Source organism: Dermacentor albipictus, chromosome 2 (genome assembly GCF_038994185.2).
Source record: "Dermacentor albipictus isolate Rhodes 1998 colony chromosome 2, USDA_Dalb.pri_finalv2, whole genome shotgun sequence".
In the NCBI taxonomy this organism is placed as follows: domain Eukaryota; kingdom Metazoa; phylum Arthropoda; class Arachnida; order Ixodida; family Ixodidae; genus Dermacentor; species Dermacentor albipictus.
The window spans coordinates 30,279,641-30,303,325 of record NC_091822.1 but is presented as its reverse complement, the minus strand read 5'-3'; the positions used below and the strand labels follow the sequence as shown (position 1 = coordinate 30,303,325).

Sequence of the window (23,685 nt, the reverse complement as noted above, 5' to 3'; positions counted from 1 at the left end):
GAGGAGGAGGAGGAAGACCTTTCTACTCCGTCCGATGTGGCCGAAGCGTGGAACGAGCTATGCACTAACGGTGGTGTACCCGACGACGTTGAACTGACTGACCTTTTGTTTGCCGACAACGCCGCCGTGGCTACAGAAGAAATGTCTGATGCAGCAGTAGCTGAAAGCGTGCAAAATCCCGATGGCGGTGATGATGGTGCCTGTGAGGCAGATCCGTGTGACGTGCCTTCTGCAAAGAAGGTGATGAACGCAATGGACGTTATGCGCCGTTTCGTCGGCTCGCTCGACGATGAAGGAGCTCTACACGATTTAGCTTCTTTGGAGCGGCGTGTTGTGCCGTCACTTGTGCCGAAGAAGCAAACGGAAATTACGCAGTTTTTTGGTGTAAAATAAATGCTTGAAGGGTGAGTTCACCTTCGCGGATATATTGAGCTATTTGGTTTCGTTTCTGCATCATTCGTACGAGCCTTCACGCGAAACCTGCATGTAACGAAAACCTGTATATAACGAAAAATTGCGAGCTTTTGTCAACTTCGTTATATCCAGGTTTAACTGTAGCAGGTCTGTGCACTCTGCTTTATGGCATCATGCCACCTAGACCGAAATTTCCATTTTCAAGCTTGGCGCAAACAAAGCGGTGATGTCAAAATAACCGCGCCTTCTTTGAGAATAAGAAAAAACAGACTGTTTAACTTTTGTGTAGTGGCACCTCTCACGAGTCGCGCCTCTTTCTCGCAGCTGCGCAACATGGAGGCCCTGCTGGAGTCGGAACAGGAGGAACGGCAGTGCCTGCAGCGGCAACGCCAGGAGCTGGAGCGGCGGCTGGCCGAGCTGAGCGAGCGACCGCCGCCCCGCGACCCACAGGTGGAGCGACGACTGCGGAGGGACCTGCGACGCACGCGAGCACTCCTGCAGGATGCGCAGGTCATGCTGGACTCGGCGCGCAACGGACAGGCGGCACGATCTATGCTCAGGCAACTCAAGAACCAGGTACTGAGTCACGTGCCAGGCACTATTTTTGAGGTGAAGAGCTTTCTTTGCCTCTTTCTCCCAGCTTTCTGCGTACTGCTGTGATGGTCTTACCGCGTGTGCCTCTGGGTTTCTTGCAACACCACCAGATGGTGCTCGCCTCTGCGCATCCTGGCCAGCATCGCCGCAGACTGGGAAGCGTAGTTTCTACGTATGGCACGTGCCGTGCTTGCTTTCCCATGTGACAAAAATGCAGGTGCTGGGCTCCGAACGTCACGTAGAGGGCTGTGATAATGTAACGTTACTGTTACATCGTTCATAGCCTGAAGAGAGCGCTTGGAGCTGGCGTCTCAAAATTGTGCTGGTCACGTATGCAGAAGGAGCACGTAAACTCTCGCCAGGAAAATGGCTCCAAAGCATCCAATCAGTGTCGAGAACACCCAGGCCCAAAAGAAGCGGCATGCAGAGAAGGAGCTTCTTCGCTGCACAGTGAAACGCAGTGCAGACTGTGAATATATGTATACAATGTGTACATACAATTTTCTAATAAGTAATTGAATTACGTACAGCTCCATCATTCAGCGAAAGTTTAGCACTTCTGCCACGATGCGATGTGCCATGTGAGGCAATGGTAATGCTCAACTGTCTCAGAAATTATGAGCAATGGCGCAAACAATGTCTCAAGTAAACACGTCTCCCTGTGTGTTCTCTGGACTACGCAGCTAAACAGCAGTGGTGCAAGCAAGGCAACGCGTAACGTCAACTCACCACTCTCATATTAGACCAATTAAATGCTGTATTAATTACAGATTCGCCACCAACATCACCGCTGATTATCGTCAATCAAAGCCAAGGGTGTACAAAGCTTCGCTTACATCAATTCACACAGTGCGTGGGATCCCCACAACCTCTTTTTACCTCCCTGCATCCCTTGTACACATTATAATGCACGACACCTTTAATCCCTTAAGAAATTAATCCTGGTGTGGTTACTTAACACATTTATTCCAGATGTGAAGCCGTATGCACGAAGGAGCCGTATGCAAATTGATAAATTATAGTCCTAATAAGGTTTTTTTAGGTGCAGAGTGGCTGCATCTTGGCAGATGGTGCATTTGCAATACATGTCATTGTGTATCAATGATTTCTGTCACACAGTGTGGAACAGCAGCTTGACATGCTGCGCTTTGCTCGCGGCTGAGGTCTGTGCCCTTCCTCGCAGTTGGAAGATGCCGAGTTTGCCAAGAGTGCCGCCGTCAAGGCTCGTCAGGGTGCTGAGGCAGAGCTGGAAGAAGTGCAGTCACAGCTGGAGGAAGTTCTGCGCACAAAGAACGAGGTGGGCATTTTCCTTCTCTGTTGCTTGCATGACTGAGTACGGGCGAGGAATGCCTGTGAGGAAGTTTGCCAATCACGTACCCGTTCGCAGGCGGAGACCAGATGCTTGCAGCTGGCGCGGGAGAAGGGAGCCTTGCAGGTGCAACTGGAGGAGATGGAGGAAGAGCAAGCCGAGCTCATGAAGAAGTACAAGGCTGCTGTACAGCAGGCAAGTGTGCAGCAAAGAACTTGGCACTCTCCAAAGGCAGTGCTCTTGTCGCAACACTTAACCCTGTGACTTCTAAGCTCTTCCGGAAAAAAAAAAGTGTACAAAGCTTACCATATTTATTCGAATCTAGGCCGATAGTATTTTTCAAATAATCATGTTCCAAACTCTAGGGTCGGCTTAGATTCGAGGATTTTAAAAAACGCACTAGTTTTTCATTGAAGCTGCTAAATATGGTGCATAGCTAGCGCCATCTAGAAAAGTCAGTATCGCAGTCGCTACTAGCCGTGCCAGTAGCCAACTGTACACAAGCGAGGTCACCATTTTGACCTGTGTCGTGTCGGCCGTGTCGGTGTGCGGCGTGGTGTTATCGCGATGGCACCAAGTAGGAGATGCCATTAAAGTGCCGCTTTCAAGCGAAACGTTGTGATAGCTGCAGAGGCATTGTCGAACCTTCAATCTGGGCGGGACTTTGAGGGAAAACGACAGCAGCTTTCTGCGTGCGCCGCAACGAGGATGGCATTTAGCGGACCAAACAAAGGCCGTCACCACGAAGTGGAGACAGTTTTGGCCGACTTTGTTTGGATGCAGAGAGCAGCTGTCCTTCCAGTGACAACAGAAGTGCTCTAAGCAAAAGCTAGAGAACTTGCGAGGGAGCGAGGCCTAATGCCAATGGATTTCAAAGCCAGCCGGTGCTGGCTTCAGAAATTCATGAAGCGCTTTGGATTCAGGCTTCGACATCGCACTTCAATCACCCAGAAGGTGCCAAGCGATTTCAAAGAAAAGTTTATAGATTTTCAGCGCTATGTGCTGTGAAAGAGAAAAGCGGCAGGCTACATACAACCTTGGGCAAATCAGCAACGCCGACCAGACGGCTGTGTATTTTGATATGCCAGTGTCATACACTGTGAATGAAAAGGGTGCCAATGAGGCGCTCTGCGGGCTACAAGAAGCAGCGCGCAACTGTGATGCTGTGCTGCACAGCTGATGGACATAAACTCCCTCCTTATATGATATTTAAAAGGAAGACACTGTCTGCTCGAGAAACTTTCCCAAGAAATGTCATCGTGCGGGCAAATGAGAACGGGTGGATGACAGGTGTGATGGTGGAAGAGTGGGTTAAGATTGTGCGGCGACGGCGTTGTTGGTATCCCACCGATGGCACCAGTTGTTGAAATCTCAGCGCTGCCACCAGCTGTTGGAACCTCAGTGCTGACACCCGTTATTGCAATCGGACCATTGGCGCCCGTTGTTGCAAATGGGTCGCAAGCACCAAGGGTAGCATTGGCCTGGCGGCCTGGGGCACACTGGAAGCATCCGAAGGTCCCGGCAAAGCATGAGTCGACTGCTAACAGAACAACTTGTTTATTCTAGCATCGCAAAGAGCAGGCGGTCAGGTCGTCCGAAGTGGAGAGACGGGAGAGCACGTTACTCAACAGAAGAAATCGGAGCCTCTCACTTGGCATCCGGGGGCAGCTGCTCTTATACTCTCGGCGCCGCGGGCAAGAAGGAAGGTCACGGGATGACACCATGTGACGGCGGGCTACGGACGGACTGAGAGACATGTAGAGACAAGGAGGTGACGCATCAGCCGGGCCGGCGCCGGTCAGACCTCCTCGCTTCACACTGGGGGAGCTCCTCTCCCCGGCTGCCGCGCTTTGACAAGCGTGGGCACACACACACACACACACACACACACACAAAGACACGTGGCACTGAACATGCCGGGACGCGCTCGGCGGGGATGCGTCGCGGCCGCTCCGAACGGGCCAAAATGTCCGCCGCTTTGAACGAAGCCCCGGCGTCCATTGAATCCGCGCCGGCTACAGTGCGCATCATAGGCGAAACGTAACAGCGTCTAGGAGCCCTCTTGACAAAAAACTCACTCCTTGTCGTCGACTCTTACCATGGGCACTTGACCAACAACGTGAAGGTTGCGCTCGTCCAAGCGAACACGGACCTCGCTGTCATACCGGGTGGCATGACAGGCCAGTTGCAGCCACTTGATTTTTGCATCAACAAACCTTTCAAGGATCGTCTGCGGAAATATTACACGGACTGGTTGACTGATGAAGACATCATGCTAATGGCAGTGGGCCGCATGAATTGTGCGTCACTATCGCAGCTGGCGGGCTGAGTAGCTGCAGCGTGGGACAACATCCCCCAGCTACTTTGATCGTGCGCGCCTTTAAAAAGTGCAGCATATCTAACGCACTTAATGGTACCGAAGATAGTGCACTGTTTGAAGGTGACACTGAGAAGGAACACAGCGACCAGTCTAGCAGTGACGACGACGTTGAATGAGCTCTGCACGTTCAGATTCAATAAATGCTGTTTGCATTTTGTGAACGCTGTCCTTGCTGTTTTTGTTCGTCCTACGTTCGAGGTGATATATATATATATATATATATATATATATATATATATTGTTGCTGGCTTTGCACTTTGGGGGGTCGGCTTAGAATCGGGGTCGGCCTAGATTTGAGCAAATATGGTATTTCGTTGTGGTTTTTTTAACTCCAGCAAATTATTGCGAATTACATCTGTATTTGGACATACAGTTAAACCTTGTTGAGTCGTATATCACGAGACCAACACAAATTTCCAAGGGAACTGTTTGTTGAATTATCGAGGGTATCCAGAAAACAATAAGCAAGTACTTACTACGTCGACATGTTTTTATTTAGTGAACGAAGGAGCAAATCCTGTTTCTATTTTGCACAAAAGCAATGCGGAAGTTGCAATTCTCATCGTCCCGTGACTTATTGGCTCTCGCAGCAGCTATCAAGGCTCCCGCGGCTTCCTTCACAGCACGGCCGCGGCACACACCTTCATTTGCAACACGCTTTGCACTGCCTCATACACATCCTGATTATTTTTTCGCTACTGAACTGAACGACAACAGATTGTCCGTCCAGTGCTCTTCATCCTCGGCAGCTTTGCACCGAGTCAAAATGAAACTACTATTTGCCGCAACCACTGCAGAAGAAACCGTGGCTGCTAGCGACGTGATCATGGATGGTGACCAAGCAATTATGAAAGCACGCAGCCAATGCAGTATTATGCACAGTGGTAAACACCAGAGTAAAGGCACGCTTTAAAAGCACAGATAGGCACGAAGCATTCCAGCGTTGATGTCATTCACATATAATTGCACTGATGACTATGGCGATGCAGACTTCGCCTCTTCGTTTCGGTTGCGTGCTAGCAACCTTCTTGCTCTTTGCTCGCACATTTACTGTGCGCCTCGCTCCCCGAGCTCCGAAAGTTGTCCAAATTTATCAGTGTGCTGCCAAATATGTCCGAATTTACGAAAGTTAGATTGCATTGAATAAGTAATGCATACGTCGGCCAGCAACAGAGGACAAGTCCGAATTATCCGATTTTCCACCTAAGGAGGGTCGAATTAACAAGATTTTACTGATTACATAGGCAGTTTGTTTCTTATATCGACTCAGCATATTAAGTAAGAGTGTCTGCTTTGAAAAAGAGGCTCCTTCAGCGTGCCTGTGAGGCTCAAAAGTTCTAAAGACAACAGCTTAAACAACATCCAAGAATGCCTTCATGTACCCAAACTCAAATGCACAATGTGAAGCAAGTTGACAAGTGCAGGTCCTCACCATAAAGCAAAGCAGAAACTGTGGCCTGCATAAGTAGGCCTCATTTTCAGAAGTATTGGTGCAAACAGCTAGGAGGAGTAGAGCTTGAAAGTGGCAAAAAATTGCCTTCTTATGATGCAAAATAATTTAGAAGTTTGCCTTTCTTCATTCTTCTTGTTCTTTTGCAGATGCAAAATGACCAGAAATTGATGATTGAACAGACACAGCAAATCCTCGACTTGGAGTCTGAGAAGCACCACCTCAAAGAACAAGTACGTGATGTCTCTAGTCAGGATTCATTTTACACAAAGGGTTGGTTTAGCTGTGCTAATTGCTCTGTGTGCAGCCTGGCTCATTGTGAGCTTTAAAAGGTAGCTTCATTACTGCAGTGTTGTTTTCAGTTTTCCGGAGAAACAATTTTCCTGCAATCACTCGGGAGAACCACAGGAACCAAAGGCCTCAGTTTATCGTAATAAACATGTGAAGCCAAAAGAGAGTGAAGCCATTGGGGAAATTAACTGTTCTTTTGTGGGCAAGTTCTTATAAATTTCACATTCACAATAAAGCAAAAGGGAAATGAAAGAAAACATCTCATTTTTAGAAGCCAGAATATTTACTGCTTTTCCGGATCTCGGCATTTTATGTGTCTAGAATCTTAATGGCTTAAGGCTTAATCAATTTTTTTAATAGCTCACACTGCAGAGACTGCGGCGGGACGGGGCAGTGCATAGAATGCGCCACTTATTGAACGTCACGGCAGTGGGCAGGTTTAATTCAGTGCACCATGGCATCATCATGTGCAGATTAATAGATGGTAGGGATTCGATGGAGCTGTAGGGAAGCATGAAGCCTTTGCAGAGGCATTATTAGTTTCAAAGAGCATTGAAAATAAGTCATACTAGACACGAGAGAATGCTCCCATGGACACCTGAGCCAAATATTACTTAATTCCATGCATTGGGAAACATAGAATGCCTCTGCAAAGGCTTCATGCTTCCCTACAGCTCCATCGAATCTATACCATCTATTAATCTGCACATGATGATGCCATGGTGCACTGAATTAAACCTGCCCACTGAAGAGCATTGAAAATAAGTCAGGAGCCCTGCAATGCTTAAAGAGCATTGCAGGGCCCCTTTAAGATAAAGTTGGCCTCCGAAAACGTTGTAGGCCACATGAGACCATCGATTATAGTTACTGTCAAAAAGGCTTTTCAAAGAAGTACTCGCGTTGTGTTTTTCGCTTGTCATTATTCTGTGTTTAAATGAAGGATCCAAACTCTCATAACCTTAGAAAAATACTGAAAAGTGCTGGAGTGCCTTAATTAAGTAATCCACTACGATACTTGTTTCCGCAAAAATAGATGTGCCATGACATTGCATCAAAGCACTGGCTAGGACCATGCCTGTGGTTGCTGCAGCTGTCATACGTGAGCACAGCCAGAAAGAACACTCGTAGCACTTTTACTGTTTATTAGTATGATCTTGGATTGTAAGCGCGAAGAGACACAAACACAGACTATAAGCAGACAGGACGAGCGCTCGTCCTGTCTGCTTCTAGTCTGTGTCCGTGTCCCTTCGCGCTACAATCCAAGATCATGTTACTGTACCAACTTGCCCAACTTTCTATCCTTTTGTTTATTAGCATTGTCATCACACATGGCCTTACTGCTACACACAACACCAAATTTTGTTCTGTGTCAAGACTTCACAGTAATATCGGTGACGTCAACTCCAGAATTCTGAAGCAATTTTAATCTCGCATTAAAATATCGAAGGAGTGTTTCTTAGCCTTTATGGTTGCTAACTTTGAACCTTTTACATGCAAGAAGCATGTGATATTGTTCTGGCAACATCAAAAGTGTGTGTCACTACAGTAGACCCTCATTCATAAGTTTGAAGAACAAATGCGAGTAAGAAGAATGTACTAACTGGGAAAACGCACAACAAAAGTCACTAAAAAGTTAGGTAGACTCATTTGACATTTTCATACTGTGGAGCTTGTGGGGCCCCGGTGCCCAAGATGTGCATTGTCATTTTTTGCACTGCTCGCACTGCTCTGTTTGCACTGCTCAAATTCGGCATGGGTCAGCAGCTTCTTTGGGCGGGGTATTTTAGCGAGAAGGTATGATGTGCCCACTCTGCACATCAAATAATCGTTGCAGCATGAGACACCAACAGACATCGAGCAGGTAAACCCCGAGCGGCCTGAGATGTGTCGTTGTCGTTTTCCTATTGTGAAGTGTTTTGAGACGCCAACGGGAAACCGAAATTAAATTTAGCTGGTGCGTTATACTATCCTGGCAGAGCAGAGCATGGCACTTACTCTGTGCCACCTGCAGCAGGGAACGACAACTTTCCTCGGTTATCACCTATTAAATGCGTGCAGTAAGCTTCCAACGGCACTATGTCACGCGCGCCGGGAAATCATAAGAAGTCAACAAACACTGACACCAAGGACAACATAGGGGAAATTACTTGTGCTTAAGAAATGAAATAAAGAAACGCGAAGGTTGTGGGATCATTCCCCACCGGTGGCAAGTTGTTTTTTCATCCACTTTCATTACCATGAATTTACCATTTCTTCATTTCATTTATTAAGCACAAGTAATTTCCCCTATGTTGTCCTCGGTGTCAGTGTTTGTTGACTTCTTATGATATGAATAATAAAAATCGGGCCCCCCGGTTAACCCGCTTTCTTCTTGTTTACGCCGTGAAATAGATAGACAAAGATGGTTATCGGATGACTATGAATGTGACATGCGGGGGCAGGTGAATAGATTTGTTTTTACCGGAAGAGGAAACAGAGTACATGCCGGCATTTTCATGTGACAGGGGCAGGTGTGTACTGCGGGGAAGCTACCATGGCGGGCGCTTAACATCACAATGGCGCATGCCTCGTGGCTTTATCACATGGCATCTAGCGGCCGGAAAATGTGTCATACATTCACAGTTTGGTGATGTAGTGAACGTTGGTGCTAAAAGGCCTTGTTTTCCGGGAACATATTACTAATTGGCAAAAAAGAAGCAGAACAGTACTGGGTCATTTCTTGTGTTCTAAATCGAGAATGTTGGCGCTGGGAAATCATACGAAACGGGATCATATCAACAAGGTTCGACCGTATTCCTATAAGAATTGGAGCAGGGGACATCCGTTTCAGCCACCACTACAGTCTTGCTCATCACAGACACATCAACTACAATTATATCTCATCATAGCAAAGTCAAATCCAACATGAAAGGCCTTAGTTGTACTAATTATTCGTTATTAGCACGATATTAGTGAGACACATTTAAGTTTGCTTCAGTATTATTCCCTAATTTGTTATGTTTGTGTTCATTATATCATGGTTCGACTGTCATTCTGCTTAGAAGGGGAGCCATGAGCACTTGGCATTCCCAGTTGGTTCCTGTCCCAACAACCACAAATAAAAAGCAGTTGAATGCTGCTTGACTTTGCTGATCACAAGGGAGCCTGCATGTTCAGCCCAGTGTAGGTGAACTCCATCGCCTCTACTTATGTGCTTGGTGTGGTTTCAGGTTCAGGACCTTAGCTCCAAGATGGACCACCTGGCCAGCCAGGCAGAAGACTCGCACGCTGTGCGACGCCTCGAGGCCAAGGTGCGCGAGTTGGAGTCAAGGCTCGAGCTGGAACAGACAGCCAAGAGCAGGCTGGAGGTGAGTGTGTGGCCAATGCACATGCCCAGCAAGAGTTCTTCTTAGTTAGTGAGGACACTTGGGACAGTTGGTGCATTGTCCCAAGCTGAGACGCCTGGATAAGCAAAGGCGCTCCATTGTCTCAGCCAGAAGTGCCTCGGGTTGTGACTTGAACTTCCAGGCGTGATGACGTGTTGTGTCTGTGCCATTGCATCAACATGAAATGGGTAGCGGATGCCCTTTTCTAAAAGAAGAAGTTATATGCAGAGAATGTTTTTATAGCTTGTGGGGTCCAGAATTTATATATCACACTATAGAGGATCAAATCTAGCTACCTTGGAACAACATTTACTAAAGAAATTAGTGCTGCTACTGTGGAGAATATTGTTCAAGTCTTTATCACAATTGGTTGGTGTGCTGCTTCACCAGATCATGCTGCTGTTCTGTGTGAAGTCTTGTGGCTCTGCACATTTGCGGAAACAATACTTGCGTCCTACCAGCTTGGCAGCTACAACATGCACGGCCATATGGAAACTTCTAAAACTGTGGAAACATTTTAAAACTGTGTGTCTCCAAGTATCTGAGTAAGAGGCAGCTCGCAGGACTGAAAGCACTCAGCAGCAGCAACAACAGCTCAGTCTCGACTTTCGCAGAAAGCAAGCATGCATTGGGAACATAAACTGGCACACTTGCAGTGCTTGCTTCCGTTCATTTTCAACTCCGCAGCTTGAATGAAGGTACACAAATAATGCTTTTGTCTTGCTGCATTTGATGGTATCCTAAAAGATACGTGTAGAGGGTCATTTTGCTGCCACGGCACTGGAGAATTATGCGAAAGCAGCGCTAGGGGATAAGTCACGAGACGACGCTGATGCAACACGGTTTATCCTATATTTGTTATAGGCATAAATTTGTTACGTCCTAATATCAGCTAGAAGTATTTTAGATTTACTTTGTTATATTCCTGTTTCTTATAACGAGGTTGAGTTGTGCAAAATGTGAACTTGACTGCACAATATCTGAAAGGAAGGGTATTGTAGGCATCCTTCATTAACTTTCAGATTAACGCCGCTCAAGCTTCCTTCTGGTTTCAACATATGTGTGCCGGGTGTAATGTGCGTGCATTCTGTTGCTGCAGAGCCAGGTGCAGCGCCTGAAGGAACAATGCAGCCGGCTGCAGGAAGAGTCCGAACAGGCGACACACAAGGAGCAGCAGAGCCTGGAGAGCTGCCGCAAGCTGCAGCGACAAATGCGCGAGCTGCGCGAGGACTGCACCGCGCTGCAGCACCGTGAGGCCGAGGCCCAGCAACGCTGCCACGAGCTCGAGATGTCGCTCGAGAATGCCGAGATGGACCTGCAGGGCACCAAGCAGGACCTCAAGCTGGCTTGCCAGCGCATCCAGGACCTGCAGGCAGCGCTCGAGGAAGACCTGGACTCTGGCACTGACGTGGCCGAAGACAGGTAGGCCGAGGGTCAAACCTAGTTTATAACGGAACGGGTCGTGACAAAGAAATGGATAAAATGACATAGTCGTAATTCACCTTACTCGCCGCACAGCTCTTTGCCTCGGGTTTGATCCCGACCGCAGCAGCCACATTTTCAGTGGCGGCGAAATGCAAAAACGCTTGTGTACTTAAATTTACGTGCATGTGAAAGAAGCCCAGGTGCTCAAAATTAGTCCGTATTTCTCACTATGGTGTGCTTTATGATGAGATTTGGCCCGTGAGACCCTGGAATTAGTTTTAATTCACCTTCAAGTATTCATAAAAACTTGTGGTTTTAGATCTCACTTCAATGCAGCAAAAATGTTTCTGTAACTGGATGTAACAAACTTTCTTTCAGTTAAGGTAGAGGATTTACTGATCATTTAGCACCACTGAGGCAATAATCTGGCAATGCACAACAATGTTGGTAATGACTCTGTGCTTGCTCGCGACAAGAACTGTGCCAACACACCGACTCCTGCACACTGCTGTGCTCCGTGCATTAACAGGCACAGTAGAGGAAGTCATCTCACTGAGTAAAAGGCGAGGCACAATACATTAACAAAATAATTTTTTTCATCAACATCGACTTTGCAACAACTCATTGCAGCAACCTCCTGCCGGCAATGGTGGCTTTGAAGGTGGCCGACGGTTTAATGAAGTAATGGATTAATTAGCTTCTGCATCACCTACAGCTTCATTACAGCAGGGTTTTACTGTATTATTACAAGTTGACAAAGCACACTGCTGACACTGTGACACCAAAATCATGCAAACTGAGGCAGCACGAGAGCATACCCTATTTACTCAAATCTAGGCCAGCCCCGATTCTAAGCCGACCCCCCGAATGTCCGAAGCCAGAAAAAATAAAAAGACTTACCTCGAACGTAAGCCAAACAATAAAATGAGGAAAGCGTTCACAAAATGATAAGAGTATTTATTTAATATGAATACGCCGAGCTCACTCCACGTCATCATCGCTACTAGCCTCATACGCTTGCAGACGCGCAACAGCTTGCGTCCACGCACCCTTACATGCGCAGACAGTGGGGCACGGCTCGTACACGTCGAAACAAGGCGCTGTCTCGGTGAACAGCTCCTCTCTGTTATCGCGCGTTTATCTTCCTTATCGCTATCATCTCCTCGTTGCGGCACACGCAAAAGGTGTCTCCCGTTGCCCCCTCCAACGACGGACTTTTTTCTCATTGATGCTTAGGTCTCACCCGGCTTGAATGTTTGACGACGCCTCCACGGCTAGCACAACTTTCCATTTGTGGCATCGCCTGTTTGGTGCCATTACGACAAGGCCATGCCACACGCTGATACTTGGCCACCGTTCCGATACAACACAGATCAAAATGCTGCGTCTCTAATGTACTACGGTTGGCTACTGGCATGGCTAGCAGTGGCTGCAATACTGACTTTTCTAGATGGCAGTAGCCATGCACCATATTTATCATTTTCAATTACAAACTGGCACATTATTTAAAATCCTCGAATCTAAGCCAACCCTAGAGTTTGGTGTGTGTTTATCTGAAAAAAAGAACTGTTAGCCTAGATTCGAATAAATACCGTATAAGACAGGACAAGCACGAACTTGCAACCACGTTCATGGGCTTGTCAAGTAAGGTTGGTTGAGTTCACGCTTGTTCTGTACTTTTTGCTCACATAGGTGTAACTGGAAAGGGGAAGATTGTCATCCACCCGAATGTAGCACAAGCTACAAAGGAAACCCATATGGGTTTCATAGAAAGAGTGCCTCGCACCTGAGGAAAAATTTGTCCTGGTCTGGGATTAGAGCTCGGCACTAACGGCGTTTTGGGGTGGTCGCTTTGCCATGAGCTAATCAGGAGACTAGCAGATCGCAGCATGAGGGTGAATCAATCGACAACTCGAAGGACAGGGACACAGAATGTGGCAAATCAGTTGTGCTTTGTCGCTTCGTGCTACATTTGTGTGGATCACAATCTTTCCCTTTCATGATACTTCCTCCACCTTATGCGATTCTGCACAACTGATTTACCATAGATGCAGCATGTTGGGTCCATTTGGTATTGCATGATTAGGTGTAGGTAGCACACTAAACTAGGACAAAAGGAGATGCAGGGATACACATCCGTTGCGCTCTTAGAGAAAGGAGTAGGCTTTCTGAGACCGTGATCTACTGTTGCATTTTATAAGGCACTGGTCACATCAATAAACATCAGTTGAAAGTTAGCAACTTAGACATATGTCTTTGTCTCTCTTCTTTTACTTAGTTTATCTTATGCGACCTAGACCAGATTGACTGTCATGTCTCAGTTTGCACAATTTAATTTCCAACTCTATACAGCAATGAGTACTGTGGAAAGACAGCAAAAATGCATCCAGTACTAAAATACCTTACTTGTATCCTACAGTCATCATCCGGTTTTCTGGTCTCCCTAGGGACCACAGTAACCTATGGAAAATCAGGCAGTCCGAGGAGACGAGTTGTGTCCAGAAAACGCACCATAATGTAGGTATTTCTCACATGGAGAGGGTCAAAGACAGAGTATCAGAGAAACCCGGCTTTGTCATTGCACCGTTGAAGTAGATCTGAAGAAAACTATTAATTAAGAAAGTTGGAATTTTGCCCGAAATGCGAAGCATTAATAGCAATAGCAAAATGTGTTAGACACCTACACGTAGTAAGGGTTATAGCTTTATCAGCCATATAAATTGCATAAAACATTCGCCTATTAAATAAATTACGTAACAAGCAAACTTGAACAGATGTCACTCGATGACCATGGACATTTGCTGTCACAACGCTGGTGTGATCAAGAGCAGCACCAGCTGCGAGCAAACGCTTTGAGCTGGCTCATGCTTTGGTGCGTCTAAGAAACATGATTGTGCCACCTCCAAACTGGCATGCAAGAACATAGTGCACACAAAGCCACCAGCCCAATCTTTGCACCCACCGCAGATTACCTCCAAGACAAGGCATAGGGCAAGCTGAAACTATTTGGCTTGCTAACAACTAAGTGTGAACAGGAGAGCTATGAAAGTTCTCTCGAGAGAATACGATGTGCCACAATATATGCCAGTGCTACACCATGCTGCAAATGCATTGTGCATCACCATAGCTGCCTTTGCATAAACACACAAAGGCAAACAGCATGGGAACTTTAGGATTATGCCATGTGATTAAAGAAGCATGCATACGGCAATTCCATCAGGGAATCTTTGACAAAGTGTACAGCCATTCAGAGCACAACATTTTGCCAAGTTGTTGTGAAGTTGTGCTACCATCTTTCCTACAAGATAATGTCCCAGAGAAGCCTGCTTGCTATTGTGCCAAAATATCTCTCGTTCCCCTTCTGTCAACAAGCCTGCAAGCTCCTTCCTAGTAAAACACAATGATGTATCAGAGGTTTATTTATTTATTCCATAAATTTTCAAAAGCATTGCAATATTGCAATGAACATCACAATGATTTACACACAACTGAGTGCAGAAAGAAAGTGTTGTCGTTTACTCTACTGTTCTAGGATCACTTGATAGTCCTTCACAGAGGCTTTAAAACTATTTTTGCTTTGGTTTGCGGTTTGTGGTTTGTTTCTAATGAGTATTTAAGTGCCTGGCACAGTGGTTTTGTGATTGTCAGGAGTTCCTCATTTGCACAAGCTTTGGCTTTGGGACTCAAATTTAATTCTGGGTGGCTTTGTGTGACACAAGTGCAGCCTTATGTTCCTCTGAACATCACTTTAGATTGACTTTTAGTACGACGTTTTATTTTTGGACTGAGGCAAGTAATATTTGCTGTTTGGAAGTGTAAAATGCATGCCAGGAATCTTGTGTTGCTCAAGCCCATTTTTTTGTCGTTTCTCTTTGCAGTGATTCGGACAGCGACAACGATGTGGACATTGACACGCTCCTCCGGAGGCATGGCCTGGGTAGCCAGTCGCGCATGTCCTCTGTAGGGGACATGTCTCCGCTGCCGGTGACTGGCGGCAGCAGCCGCCGCAGTTCGGCTGCCGTGTCACTCAGTAGGTACGCTTGCTCTAGGCATGCCGGAGCTGCTGAACCCTAACAGCACGGCACGCCTTCCCCCATTGCCTTGTTTGCTTGCCTTGAATGGGCTGGGGAGTGCCAGCCATGGCCTTGTGTGGGCAGTGGATGCCTGCAACCGCCTGCCTGTCCTCCACGTCCCGGTATGGCTTCATTATAGTGTGCACACTGCTTCCAGAGGCAGTATCTTACGCATATTGTGCTGCATTTGTATTATGCAGTGAAAACGTCCCAATTCATACCACACGAGGTCAACAAAGATAGTGCTGTTTGCCGGTTGTCAAGTTTAAGTTACTGAATAGCCAAGGTAAACCTCCAGAAAAGATGGTTTGGTATGTGTGCCAAATGTATTTGGTAAGATCTGGATGACACTCCTCCTTTGTGCAACCGAATTTTTGTACTACTACGTGTTTAACGGTGCACACAGTGCTGCCAGGAAATTTTGAGCAAGACTGCTCCAGAATTTCAAGTGCATCCATGGAAGTGGCTGCATTTTGTTATTGTAGGGATCACAGCTGTTTTAACACTGTCAGTGAAAGCATCAGAATTGGGAGGCTTTGGTTTGTAACGGGCTAGCTTGTATTGTGTCGATAGTAATTCGAACCTATAGTGTTACATTATTATGAAGAAATGTTTCTGCACCACGTGCGCTCTCCTATGCACATGTGATGTGTACTCTCCTATGTAAAATTAACTGACATGCACCAGATTGGTAATAAATTAACAAGTCCCCTGTCCTATACATTTATATGTGTATGTTTATATATGAATTATATACATGCTATATATCTCATAGCACCATTCTAATCTTCTAGTATGAATTATAATACAGTCTAACTGCGAGTCGGCCTAGTTGGAACATATTCATATTGATACTTTTCGTGCGCAAACAAACAGGGACGAAGAATAGGGGCAACACAAGGACGAGCGCTTTTCTTTTTTTTAGCTGTAGTTCGGACAAGTAGAAAGAGGGCCGGAAGAACTAGAAATGAACTGAAGCATAACTGCGAGTCGGCCTAGTTGGAACATATTCATATTGATACTTTTCGTGCGCAAACAAACAGGGACGAAGAATAGGGGCAACACAAGGACGAGCGCTTTGTTTGTTTATATATCGTCCCTGTTTGTTTGCGCACGAAAAGTATCAATATGAATAATACAGTCTATGCTCATTACAACGGACCTTCGTACAACTGACTTTGAGATATAGCAGACCATATTTCAACCTTATTTGTTCTACCTATTTTGTTAACGTAACAAAATTCGCTCTTAATGAACCATGATACAACAGACTATTGGCTACAATACACGAAATTAGCAGCAGTTTTTTTCAAGATTGGGTATATAAAGCACACTTTTGCAGTGTCGACACAGGCTGACAGCTGACTTGCGAGAGTCGGCCGACGATCGTGGCTCAATATTGCCCGCACGAGAGAGGAGGGCAGGGCAGAAATGCACCGTCTTCTCTTGCGCGCGAGGCACCAGGGGAGGCAAGAGAGAGAGGGGTTCTACTCGGGCGGCTGTTGCTTACGGCACGTCAGCACTGCCGCTGTATCTTGAAAGCGAACGGTGATGTGGACAAAGTGCACCCAGTGCCGGTAGCTTCGTATGCACTGTGTTTAGTTCGCATTGAAGCGAGAGACAGCACGAAGGTCAATACACTCGCTTCTGCTGTTGCGCTTCGTCACTCCAATGTATTGACAGTGACTTTTCTTGGTTATCAAGCGATATAAAACTACTATCCTTACTTGGCATAGCTGTCTACTAATTTGCTATCGCAATCGATGCTTCGCCTTTCTGGCGAAGCTGAAACCTTTTTTCGTTTGTTTTTTATACTTTGGACGTTCGTCACTCACTCTTTGCAATAACGTTGTTAGACATCGCGACCATTGTTTCAGAATTGAGGCGTTTTGGATATTATGGACTTCGGATAAAATGGAAGTTTGTTGCCAGACTTTCAGGATCCGTTGTATTGAGAGTCAACTATAATTTGTAATTTTACAGCTGCCAAATTACCAAGCTTTTACTGAAGTAGGAATTTTTCAACACGAAAGGGAATTGTGCCTTGCCAGAAAATGTGCATTATATGCATAATCATACCGAGTATGGAATCACTATACCACATATTTACTATTTATACTCAAGTGCAAGAAATAATACCAATATAGAAAGTTATACAGTAGAACCTCATTGATACGATCCTGTTACGTATGATTTTCCACCACCAACATTCATGATCAAGAACATAATGTGACCCAATGCAGCTACGCTTATTTTTTGCCAGTTCATACGTTCCCAAAAAACAAGATCTCTCAACATAAACGTTCAGTAGATCGCCAAACTGCAATATGATATGTTTTGTGGCTGCTAGATCCCTTATAATCAAGAAAACGTGCAAGGCATGTGTGATCGAGAACAGTAGCCGTCCGCAGCAGCAGCTTCCCCACGATTTTGGCCCGCCCGTATCACATGAAAATGCTGGTGCGCACTCAGTTTCTCATTCTGGTACCAACAAATCTCCTCCTGGGTTAATGCACCGTGCATTCACAACAATCACCACCCACCTTATTGGGAAGAGCAGCTTCACTCATCTGTTTCACAGCGCGTGAGCCTTAGTGCTACTGGGAACTTACTGCATGCATTTAACAGGCAGTGACCGAAATTCGCCGCTGTTCCCTGCTGAAGGCAGCGCAAAGGCAGCGTCGTGTATCACTCTAGGGGAATCGTAGGCATCATATTCCGGTGTTGCCCACCAGCTCGATTTCGTTTATATTATTCATCACAGTCCTGAAACACTACACAATTGTAAAATGACAACATGCTTCTCGGGTCACTGAGATGCCCTACCCGCTCGACATGCGTCGCTGTCGCATGCCACAACGGTGCCAGATCAAGACTTCCTATCAAAATGTTCTACTCGAAGAAGCTTGAATTGGAGAAGCACAAATGTAAGCTTGCCACAGGGGCAAAGAGGACAACGCTCGAGCCCCAGCAACACGACTCGTGTCAGCTTTTCATGCTGCAACAATTCGCGCAATGCTTGACATTATGTAATTGTCTACTACAGATGAGTCTGTCAATTTTTTAGTGACTTCCATTTGTATGTTCTTTTCTCACATTTTCTAAAAGATATGTATGATTGAGGCTCTGCTATAAGGAAAACTCGCCTTTTTTTATTTATAGCTTCCTGCTACGCTTGGATGAATGACAATTTTCTCTTTTCCTGAACCTTCACCTGCCTTGTGGGCTTCCACAGAACTTGTTTGCCATGTTAAGTGTGCTTCATGTTGTCGAATAATTTCACCACACTCCGCAATCTACTTGCTTGCTGGTTAACTCAGGTTGTAGAGTGACCATCCAAAGAGGGTGTTGGTCCTGGGCTTCATCCCAAGACCTGGACAAATATTTTTCAGCTTCAAAGCTTTCTTTCTTCCTTATACTCAGTTCCACACATAGCACTCAACGCTGTGGGGGCCAGAGAGACTTTTTGTAGGGGCTTCGTTTGCGCTTGGATATAGTTCGACGTTTTTTGACCGCAATTGTGCATAACTGTTTTTGATATAGGCTCAGTATTGAACGAAACAAGTTTTAATCCTTCGAAACAAACACACTGTGGTATGCGGCTGGTAATGTCTTGTCTTAGATCATTTTTTATTTTTGTCATTCTTTTGGGGTTTTCTATTTCCAAACTGTCGCAAGGAGCCTCACGTGCATACTCGCACAAGAGAACGCTGTTGGCACGCAGCGAGGCATGGATGAAATGCGTGGAGTGATAGCTTTTCTTGACCGACCTTCTTGCGTAGCTTCCGCAGCGTTGACTGCTATGTATGGAACGGAGTAATATAGGTTTCCAAAACTCGTGTAAATGCTATATTAAAAATACTGGGGCATTCAAGCATATTTCACTGCTGCAGCAGCTAAGAGCTCACATATGTACACCTTCTAGCATAGCAGCTAAGAATTTGGGCATCTTGATATAATCAGGGTAATTTCGTGGAACAGCAGACATAGTGATCTATTTTAGTGAGATGTTTAATAATACGATCCTGTTATAATACTGCTGAGTATAGAATTTGAGTACCCAAGCTGTCCAGATTTATTGAGAGCCAGGAACACCATTCAGTAACATTCATTGCGTGGTGGCCCTTCGCGGAGCGAGTGCCTGGAAGACAATATCTTTGCGCCATATTAACACTTGCACATTTTCCATGAAAAATCCCTTCTTGCCTTCAGCTCACTGTGTCAGTACTAAGAACCTGTATGCATTTTTCGGGTGCTTGTAGCATGTTCTAACAAGTGTGTCATGGTCTTGCTGAATTTCAAAAGTGTTCTGTTGGAGAATTTGCATGTAGTCCAATAAATATTTGCTTTCAGTACTGTCCTGAAACAAATTACACAGAATTGATTGAGACTTTTCACTGTGTGGTCTGTCCAGCTATTCTGCTAGAAATCATGCAATTATTCGGCTGCATACGATAGCATATTAGTCTAATGGCTTGAGCATTTCTGCCTTTGTCATACTATTGTAGTTTGTAGTAATGTGCCTTTGGCTGATCAGTCAGTTAGGTATTTATGCACATCTCCAGGAAGATTGACCTTAAGCTGCTCTATACAAATTCATAATGCTTAAATTTGCCCTAGAATCAGCAGCTGTTTTCGGGCTAGCTAGTATGCAGTACCGGTGATGCCACTTACCAGGCAATATTCTCTGGGTGCCTCATGTTGGTGTTGCCATGCCACGAAACATAAGTTTCGTAAATAACCGGCCATTTTGTTACCGTCCATGTCATGTAGCATCAAAATAACCTGCATGATTGAGGTCATGTCTTGCCAGTATTTTGTCATTGGAGAAAGGAGGAAGCAAAGAATGGGGCAAGAGGGTTCCCGAAATCTTTTGGAGTTCTCTCTGTGTGTACTGCTTAGTTGTATAAGATTTATTAGCTTTTACAGTAGAACCTCGCAGACACTATCCCGTTTTGCAAGACTTCCCGGGACCAACGTTTGCGAGCAAGAACGTAGATAAATGAGCCATTACACTCGCTCTTTTTTTTCCCCCCGGTTAATTCGTTTCCAGCAAACATGCTCTTTCAGCATCAGCATTCAGTACATCGCCAAATTTTAATCGTATGATATGTCATTCAGCTGCTAGATTCCATGTGAGCAAAAAAGCGATGCAGGCATGCAGGATCAGACAGACACACTGCATTAATGAAGTACATTCTACTACGTTTCTGGTGTAAAGCTTAGGCAGAGGCACAATCATGAACCTGTTTTATTTTTAATTTTTTTTTTATACGAACACTTGTGGAACACAATAGGTGGCTTGGGCATTATGGCTAGACAAAGCATCACAAGGTGTCGCCACCGGTGTTGTTGCTGCGATGCACCTCTCTGGTAACCTGGTAAAGTGCAAATGGTAAGAATTGTGGACATGCTAAAACTATGTGCCATTGCCTTTCTGTCAAGAAAAGCTGAATTGCCAGTCAGCATGCCCACAGCAGACCATTAAACACTGCTTGCTGCAGATCTGTTGTATGGCGCTGCTCACCGCCAGCTTATGTTCGCTTCTCTTGCAGTCACTTAGCCATGTAGTCTTGGGAGCACAGCCAAGAAGTGACAGGGCCTGATGTTTGCTTCTTTGCTCATCCCGAACTGGCAACACTCTGTCCCCCAAACAGATCGAATGAGAGTCCCATCTCTGGACTGTCATCTGTGAGCCCCGAGCTTGAGCTGGCTGACTCTGGCAGTGGTCGAACAACCTCTTACAAGGACGACCAGCTCGTGGACGTGTGATGTTGCGCCGCAAGTGCTACTGCTGCATTCTGGTGGGAACGAGGCTGTACGGCCGCCGCTGGATCCTGGCAGACTGTCGTAAAGCACAGTGCACATTACCGTAACTGGACCACCGACGTTCCTGAATATGTTTTTTTTTCCTGTTCCTCTTGTCCCTAGTGATGTACGCGACGTTGCGACACGAGTGGCAACCAGTCCATGGCCCGTCCTTGCCACAGTTGACTTACCCCACTGTGATTGCTCCCCAATAGTCTCGTTGCCTCATTCTTCAATTGGCCACCTACCTCGAGGTTGGCCGAGGTCACTTAGTGTATGCCTTTCCTGTTCACCATTTTTTTTTGTTGTTGTTGCTTGAGGAACATGCATTCCTCAGACTTGCTGCCCAACTTTTCTACCAAGTCTCCTAGGAGTGGGACTATTGAAGAGGACTTAGCAGGTAGCAAATGAGACAAGCATTGAAGCCAAAGGTGTTGCACTTTCTTTTTTTTTGCATTAACCCAAAGTGCAGTTACAGAACCGAGTTCTGTTCCATGTGAAGTCCTAATCTCTCCTGTTGAGACCTTGCTAGTTATGAGCCCTGCAGCACAGTAGTACTTCCTGAAGCATAGAACAGTTATTGTATCGCAGAGCAGAATATATGCCACACGTGCAGCGACCACCGTAAACTGCAGTGAGCAGAATCCTGATAGAGGAGCTATGGTCTGCATACTTAACGTGCCGGCATGGTCTGCAATGCACATCAAGCTCACAAGCATGCCACAGAGCATGTGCAGAACCTCTGGTGAGCAAAGATGGGAAGGCCACATACCACCACGGCGTATTACTGCTTAGAGATGATGCCTTGCTTCTTAATTAATTGGAATGTGCAGTGGCTGTCGGTGTTTGCTGCAAGTCTTTTGTGCGAATGCCAGAATTTTTAAGCCTTAAGCTTACCACTGATGGTAGATTTTGTGGAGTTACTAGAGTTCAGCCGGTATGAAAAACACTGTACACTGAGGTGAATAGGTACAAGCCCGTACACCTAACTGGCTATCACTGAGGCAATCACAAAACCAGTTACCAGGGTAAAGTCTGCAACGCATATTCGCACAAGCAGTTTCCTGGCAATATATATATATACACAAAATGCCAGATTCCTTTGATACACCAGAATGTTTTTCGCTGGAGCCTTGTTTCTGGTTGCCTTTGGCTTTGCTGTATGCCATGCAAGGCCATGCCACTACAGCTTTCTTATCTCGCCCTTGCCTGGAACATGTTCGTGGCTTTAACCGGACATGCCAGCAAGTGCCTTGCTTTTTTAGACAAAGTTTTCAAGGATATTGCTAGCTTTTTTGGCCAAGACTTGATGCCTCTTTTCGCTAGCTTCATATACAAAGCAGTGTCGAGAACAGCCCATACCTTAAGAGTTGAATTTTGTACACTTATTCACCCACTTGGCTGCAGTGTTCATTTTGACCAGTGTAAAAATACGCTTGTACTAGTTGCATTTTATTGTGAGCTTTACCAGGGAAATGAACTGCTCAAAGCTCAGTGAATTTGTTTACTGAGGCTATTCGAGAATTGTGATGTTTGCTTGTAACAGATAAATAGGTTTATATCTATGTAAAGGTCTATGTTTATTTCTGCACCATGGCCAAGTTCTTGCATTGTATTGTTGTTTCCGTCTGAAATTGTGAGCATAAAGAAAAAGTGAAATATGGGTGTATGCAGAACTTGTTGCCACTCAGATTCACAGGCTTTCTTTTGTTGTTGTTGTTGTTGTTCTGAAACCTAACATTGTTTACGATCTGTTCTGAAATTTATGGCCTTGTATATTTTCTTGGGAACATGCCTATAATTTATATCATTGTGCTAATGTCACTTATATTTTTTATCTTTTTCCAAGTTTCTTTTTTTTTTGCTGTTTTGCATCAGAGGTGGCTTACTACCTAGGCACTCCCATTGACTGTGTTGGTGCCATTGGTTAATAAGGTTTGTGTACTCTGGTCTAAACTGTCAAAGATAATTTTGATGTCACTAGCCTGACATCACCTTTGTGGTCTGCTACTTAGGTTTTATGACATCTCTACAAAACGCTATTCTTTTCCCAATTTATTTCCTTTTTTTTTCAGTCAGAAATGGACAGGGCAATGATTGCAACTTGGAGTCGCTGTGTTGCACTTAGGCTGTGGCGCACTCAACAGCGAGTGTTGGTCACCTAGATTGTTGTATACACCCCTTTTCGGGCCCCACCCTTTCAAATACGTACAAGAACATACTATAGCTGTAAATGTATGTATAATTCTGTAATTATGCTGGAAACAGGCGTGAAATGTTTGGTCGAAAGCCAGTGACAGCGGTGTTTGTATATCCCCTATGTGTGAGTGCTTGTGAAATAAAGAGAAATTACAAATATTTGTTTCCACATTTTCATTTAATCTTGACAGCACGATAACTGATTTTTGTCCTGTGTAAGGTGCACAAGTGTACGACAATGTGTGCGGCGTTGATGGACAGAATGCGGCGACGGGTGAGTTGCCCATGGCACCTGACCTTTAACTCCAACATGTTTAAAGACTAGCGGGGTGTCTAGCAACCATGAAACCATGAAATATCGGACAAATTCTAAGCAC

General features: G+C 45.5%; 1 protein-coding gene across 3 annotated transcripts in view; it reads left to right on the top strand.

Annotated features, from left to right (window-relative positions):
* The window catches only part of LOC135897748 (unconventional myosin-XVIIIa-like), a 364,913-nt gene extending 341,446 nt beyond the window's left edge, over nt 1-23,467 (top strand). For 2 of the 3 annotated variants that reach the window (XM_065426463.2, XM_065426464.2), the window contains exons 26-33: nt 739-990; nt 2,192-2,305; nt 2,396-2,512; nt 6,297-6,380; nt 9,648-9,785; nt 10,903-11,225; nt 15,107-15,262; nt 20,959-23,467. In XM_065426463.2, coding sequence (XP_065282535.2) covers nt 739-990; nt 2,192-2,305; nt 2,396-2,512; nt 6,297-6,380; nt 9,648-9,785; nt 10,903-11,225; nt 15,107-15,262; nt 20,959-21,073 — 1,299 coding nt within the window. In that variant the 3' untranslated portion in view covers nt 21,074-23,467. The remainder of the gene's footprint in view (nt 1-738; nt 991-2,191; nt 2,306-2,395; nt 2,513-6,296; nt 6,381-9,647; nt 9,786-10,902; nt 11,226-15,106; nt 15,263-20,958) is intronic. The other variant, XM_065426465.2, reaches the window with a different exon arrangement.
* Nucleotides 23,468-23,685: the final 218 nt, after the last annotated feature.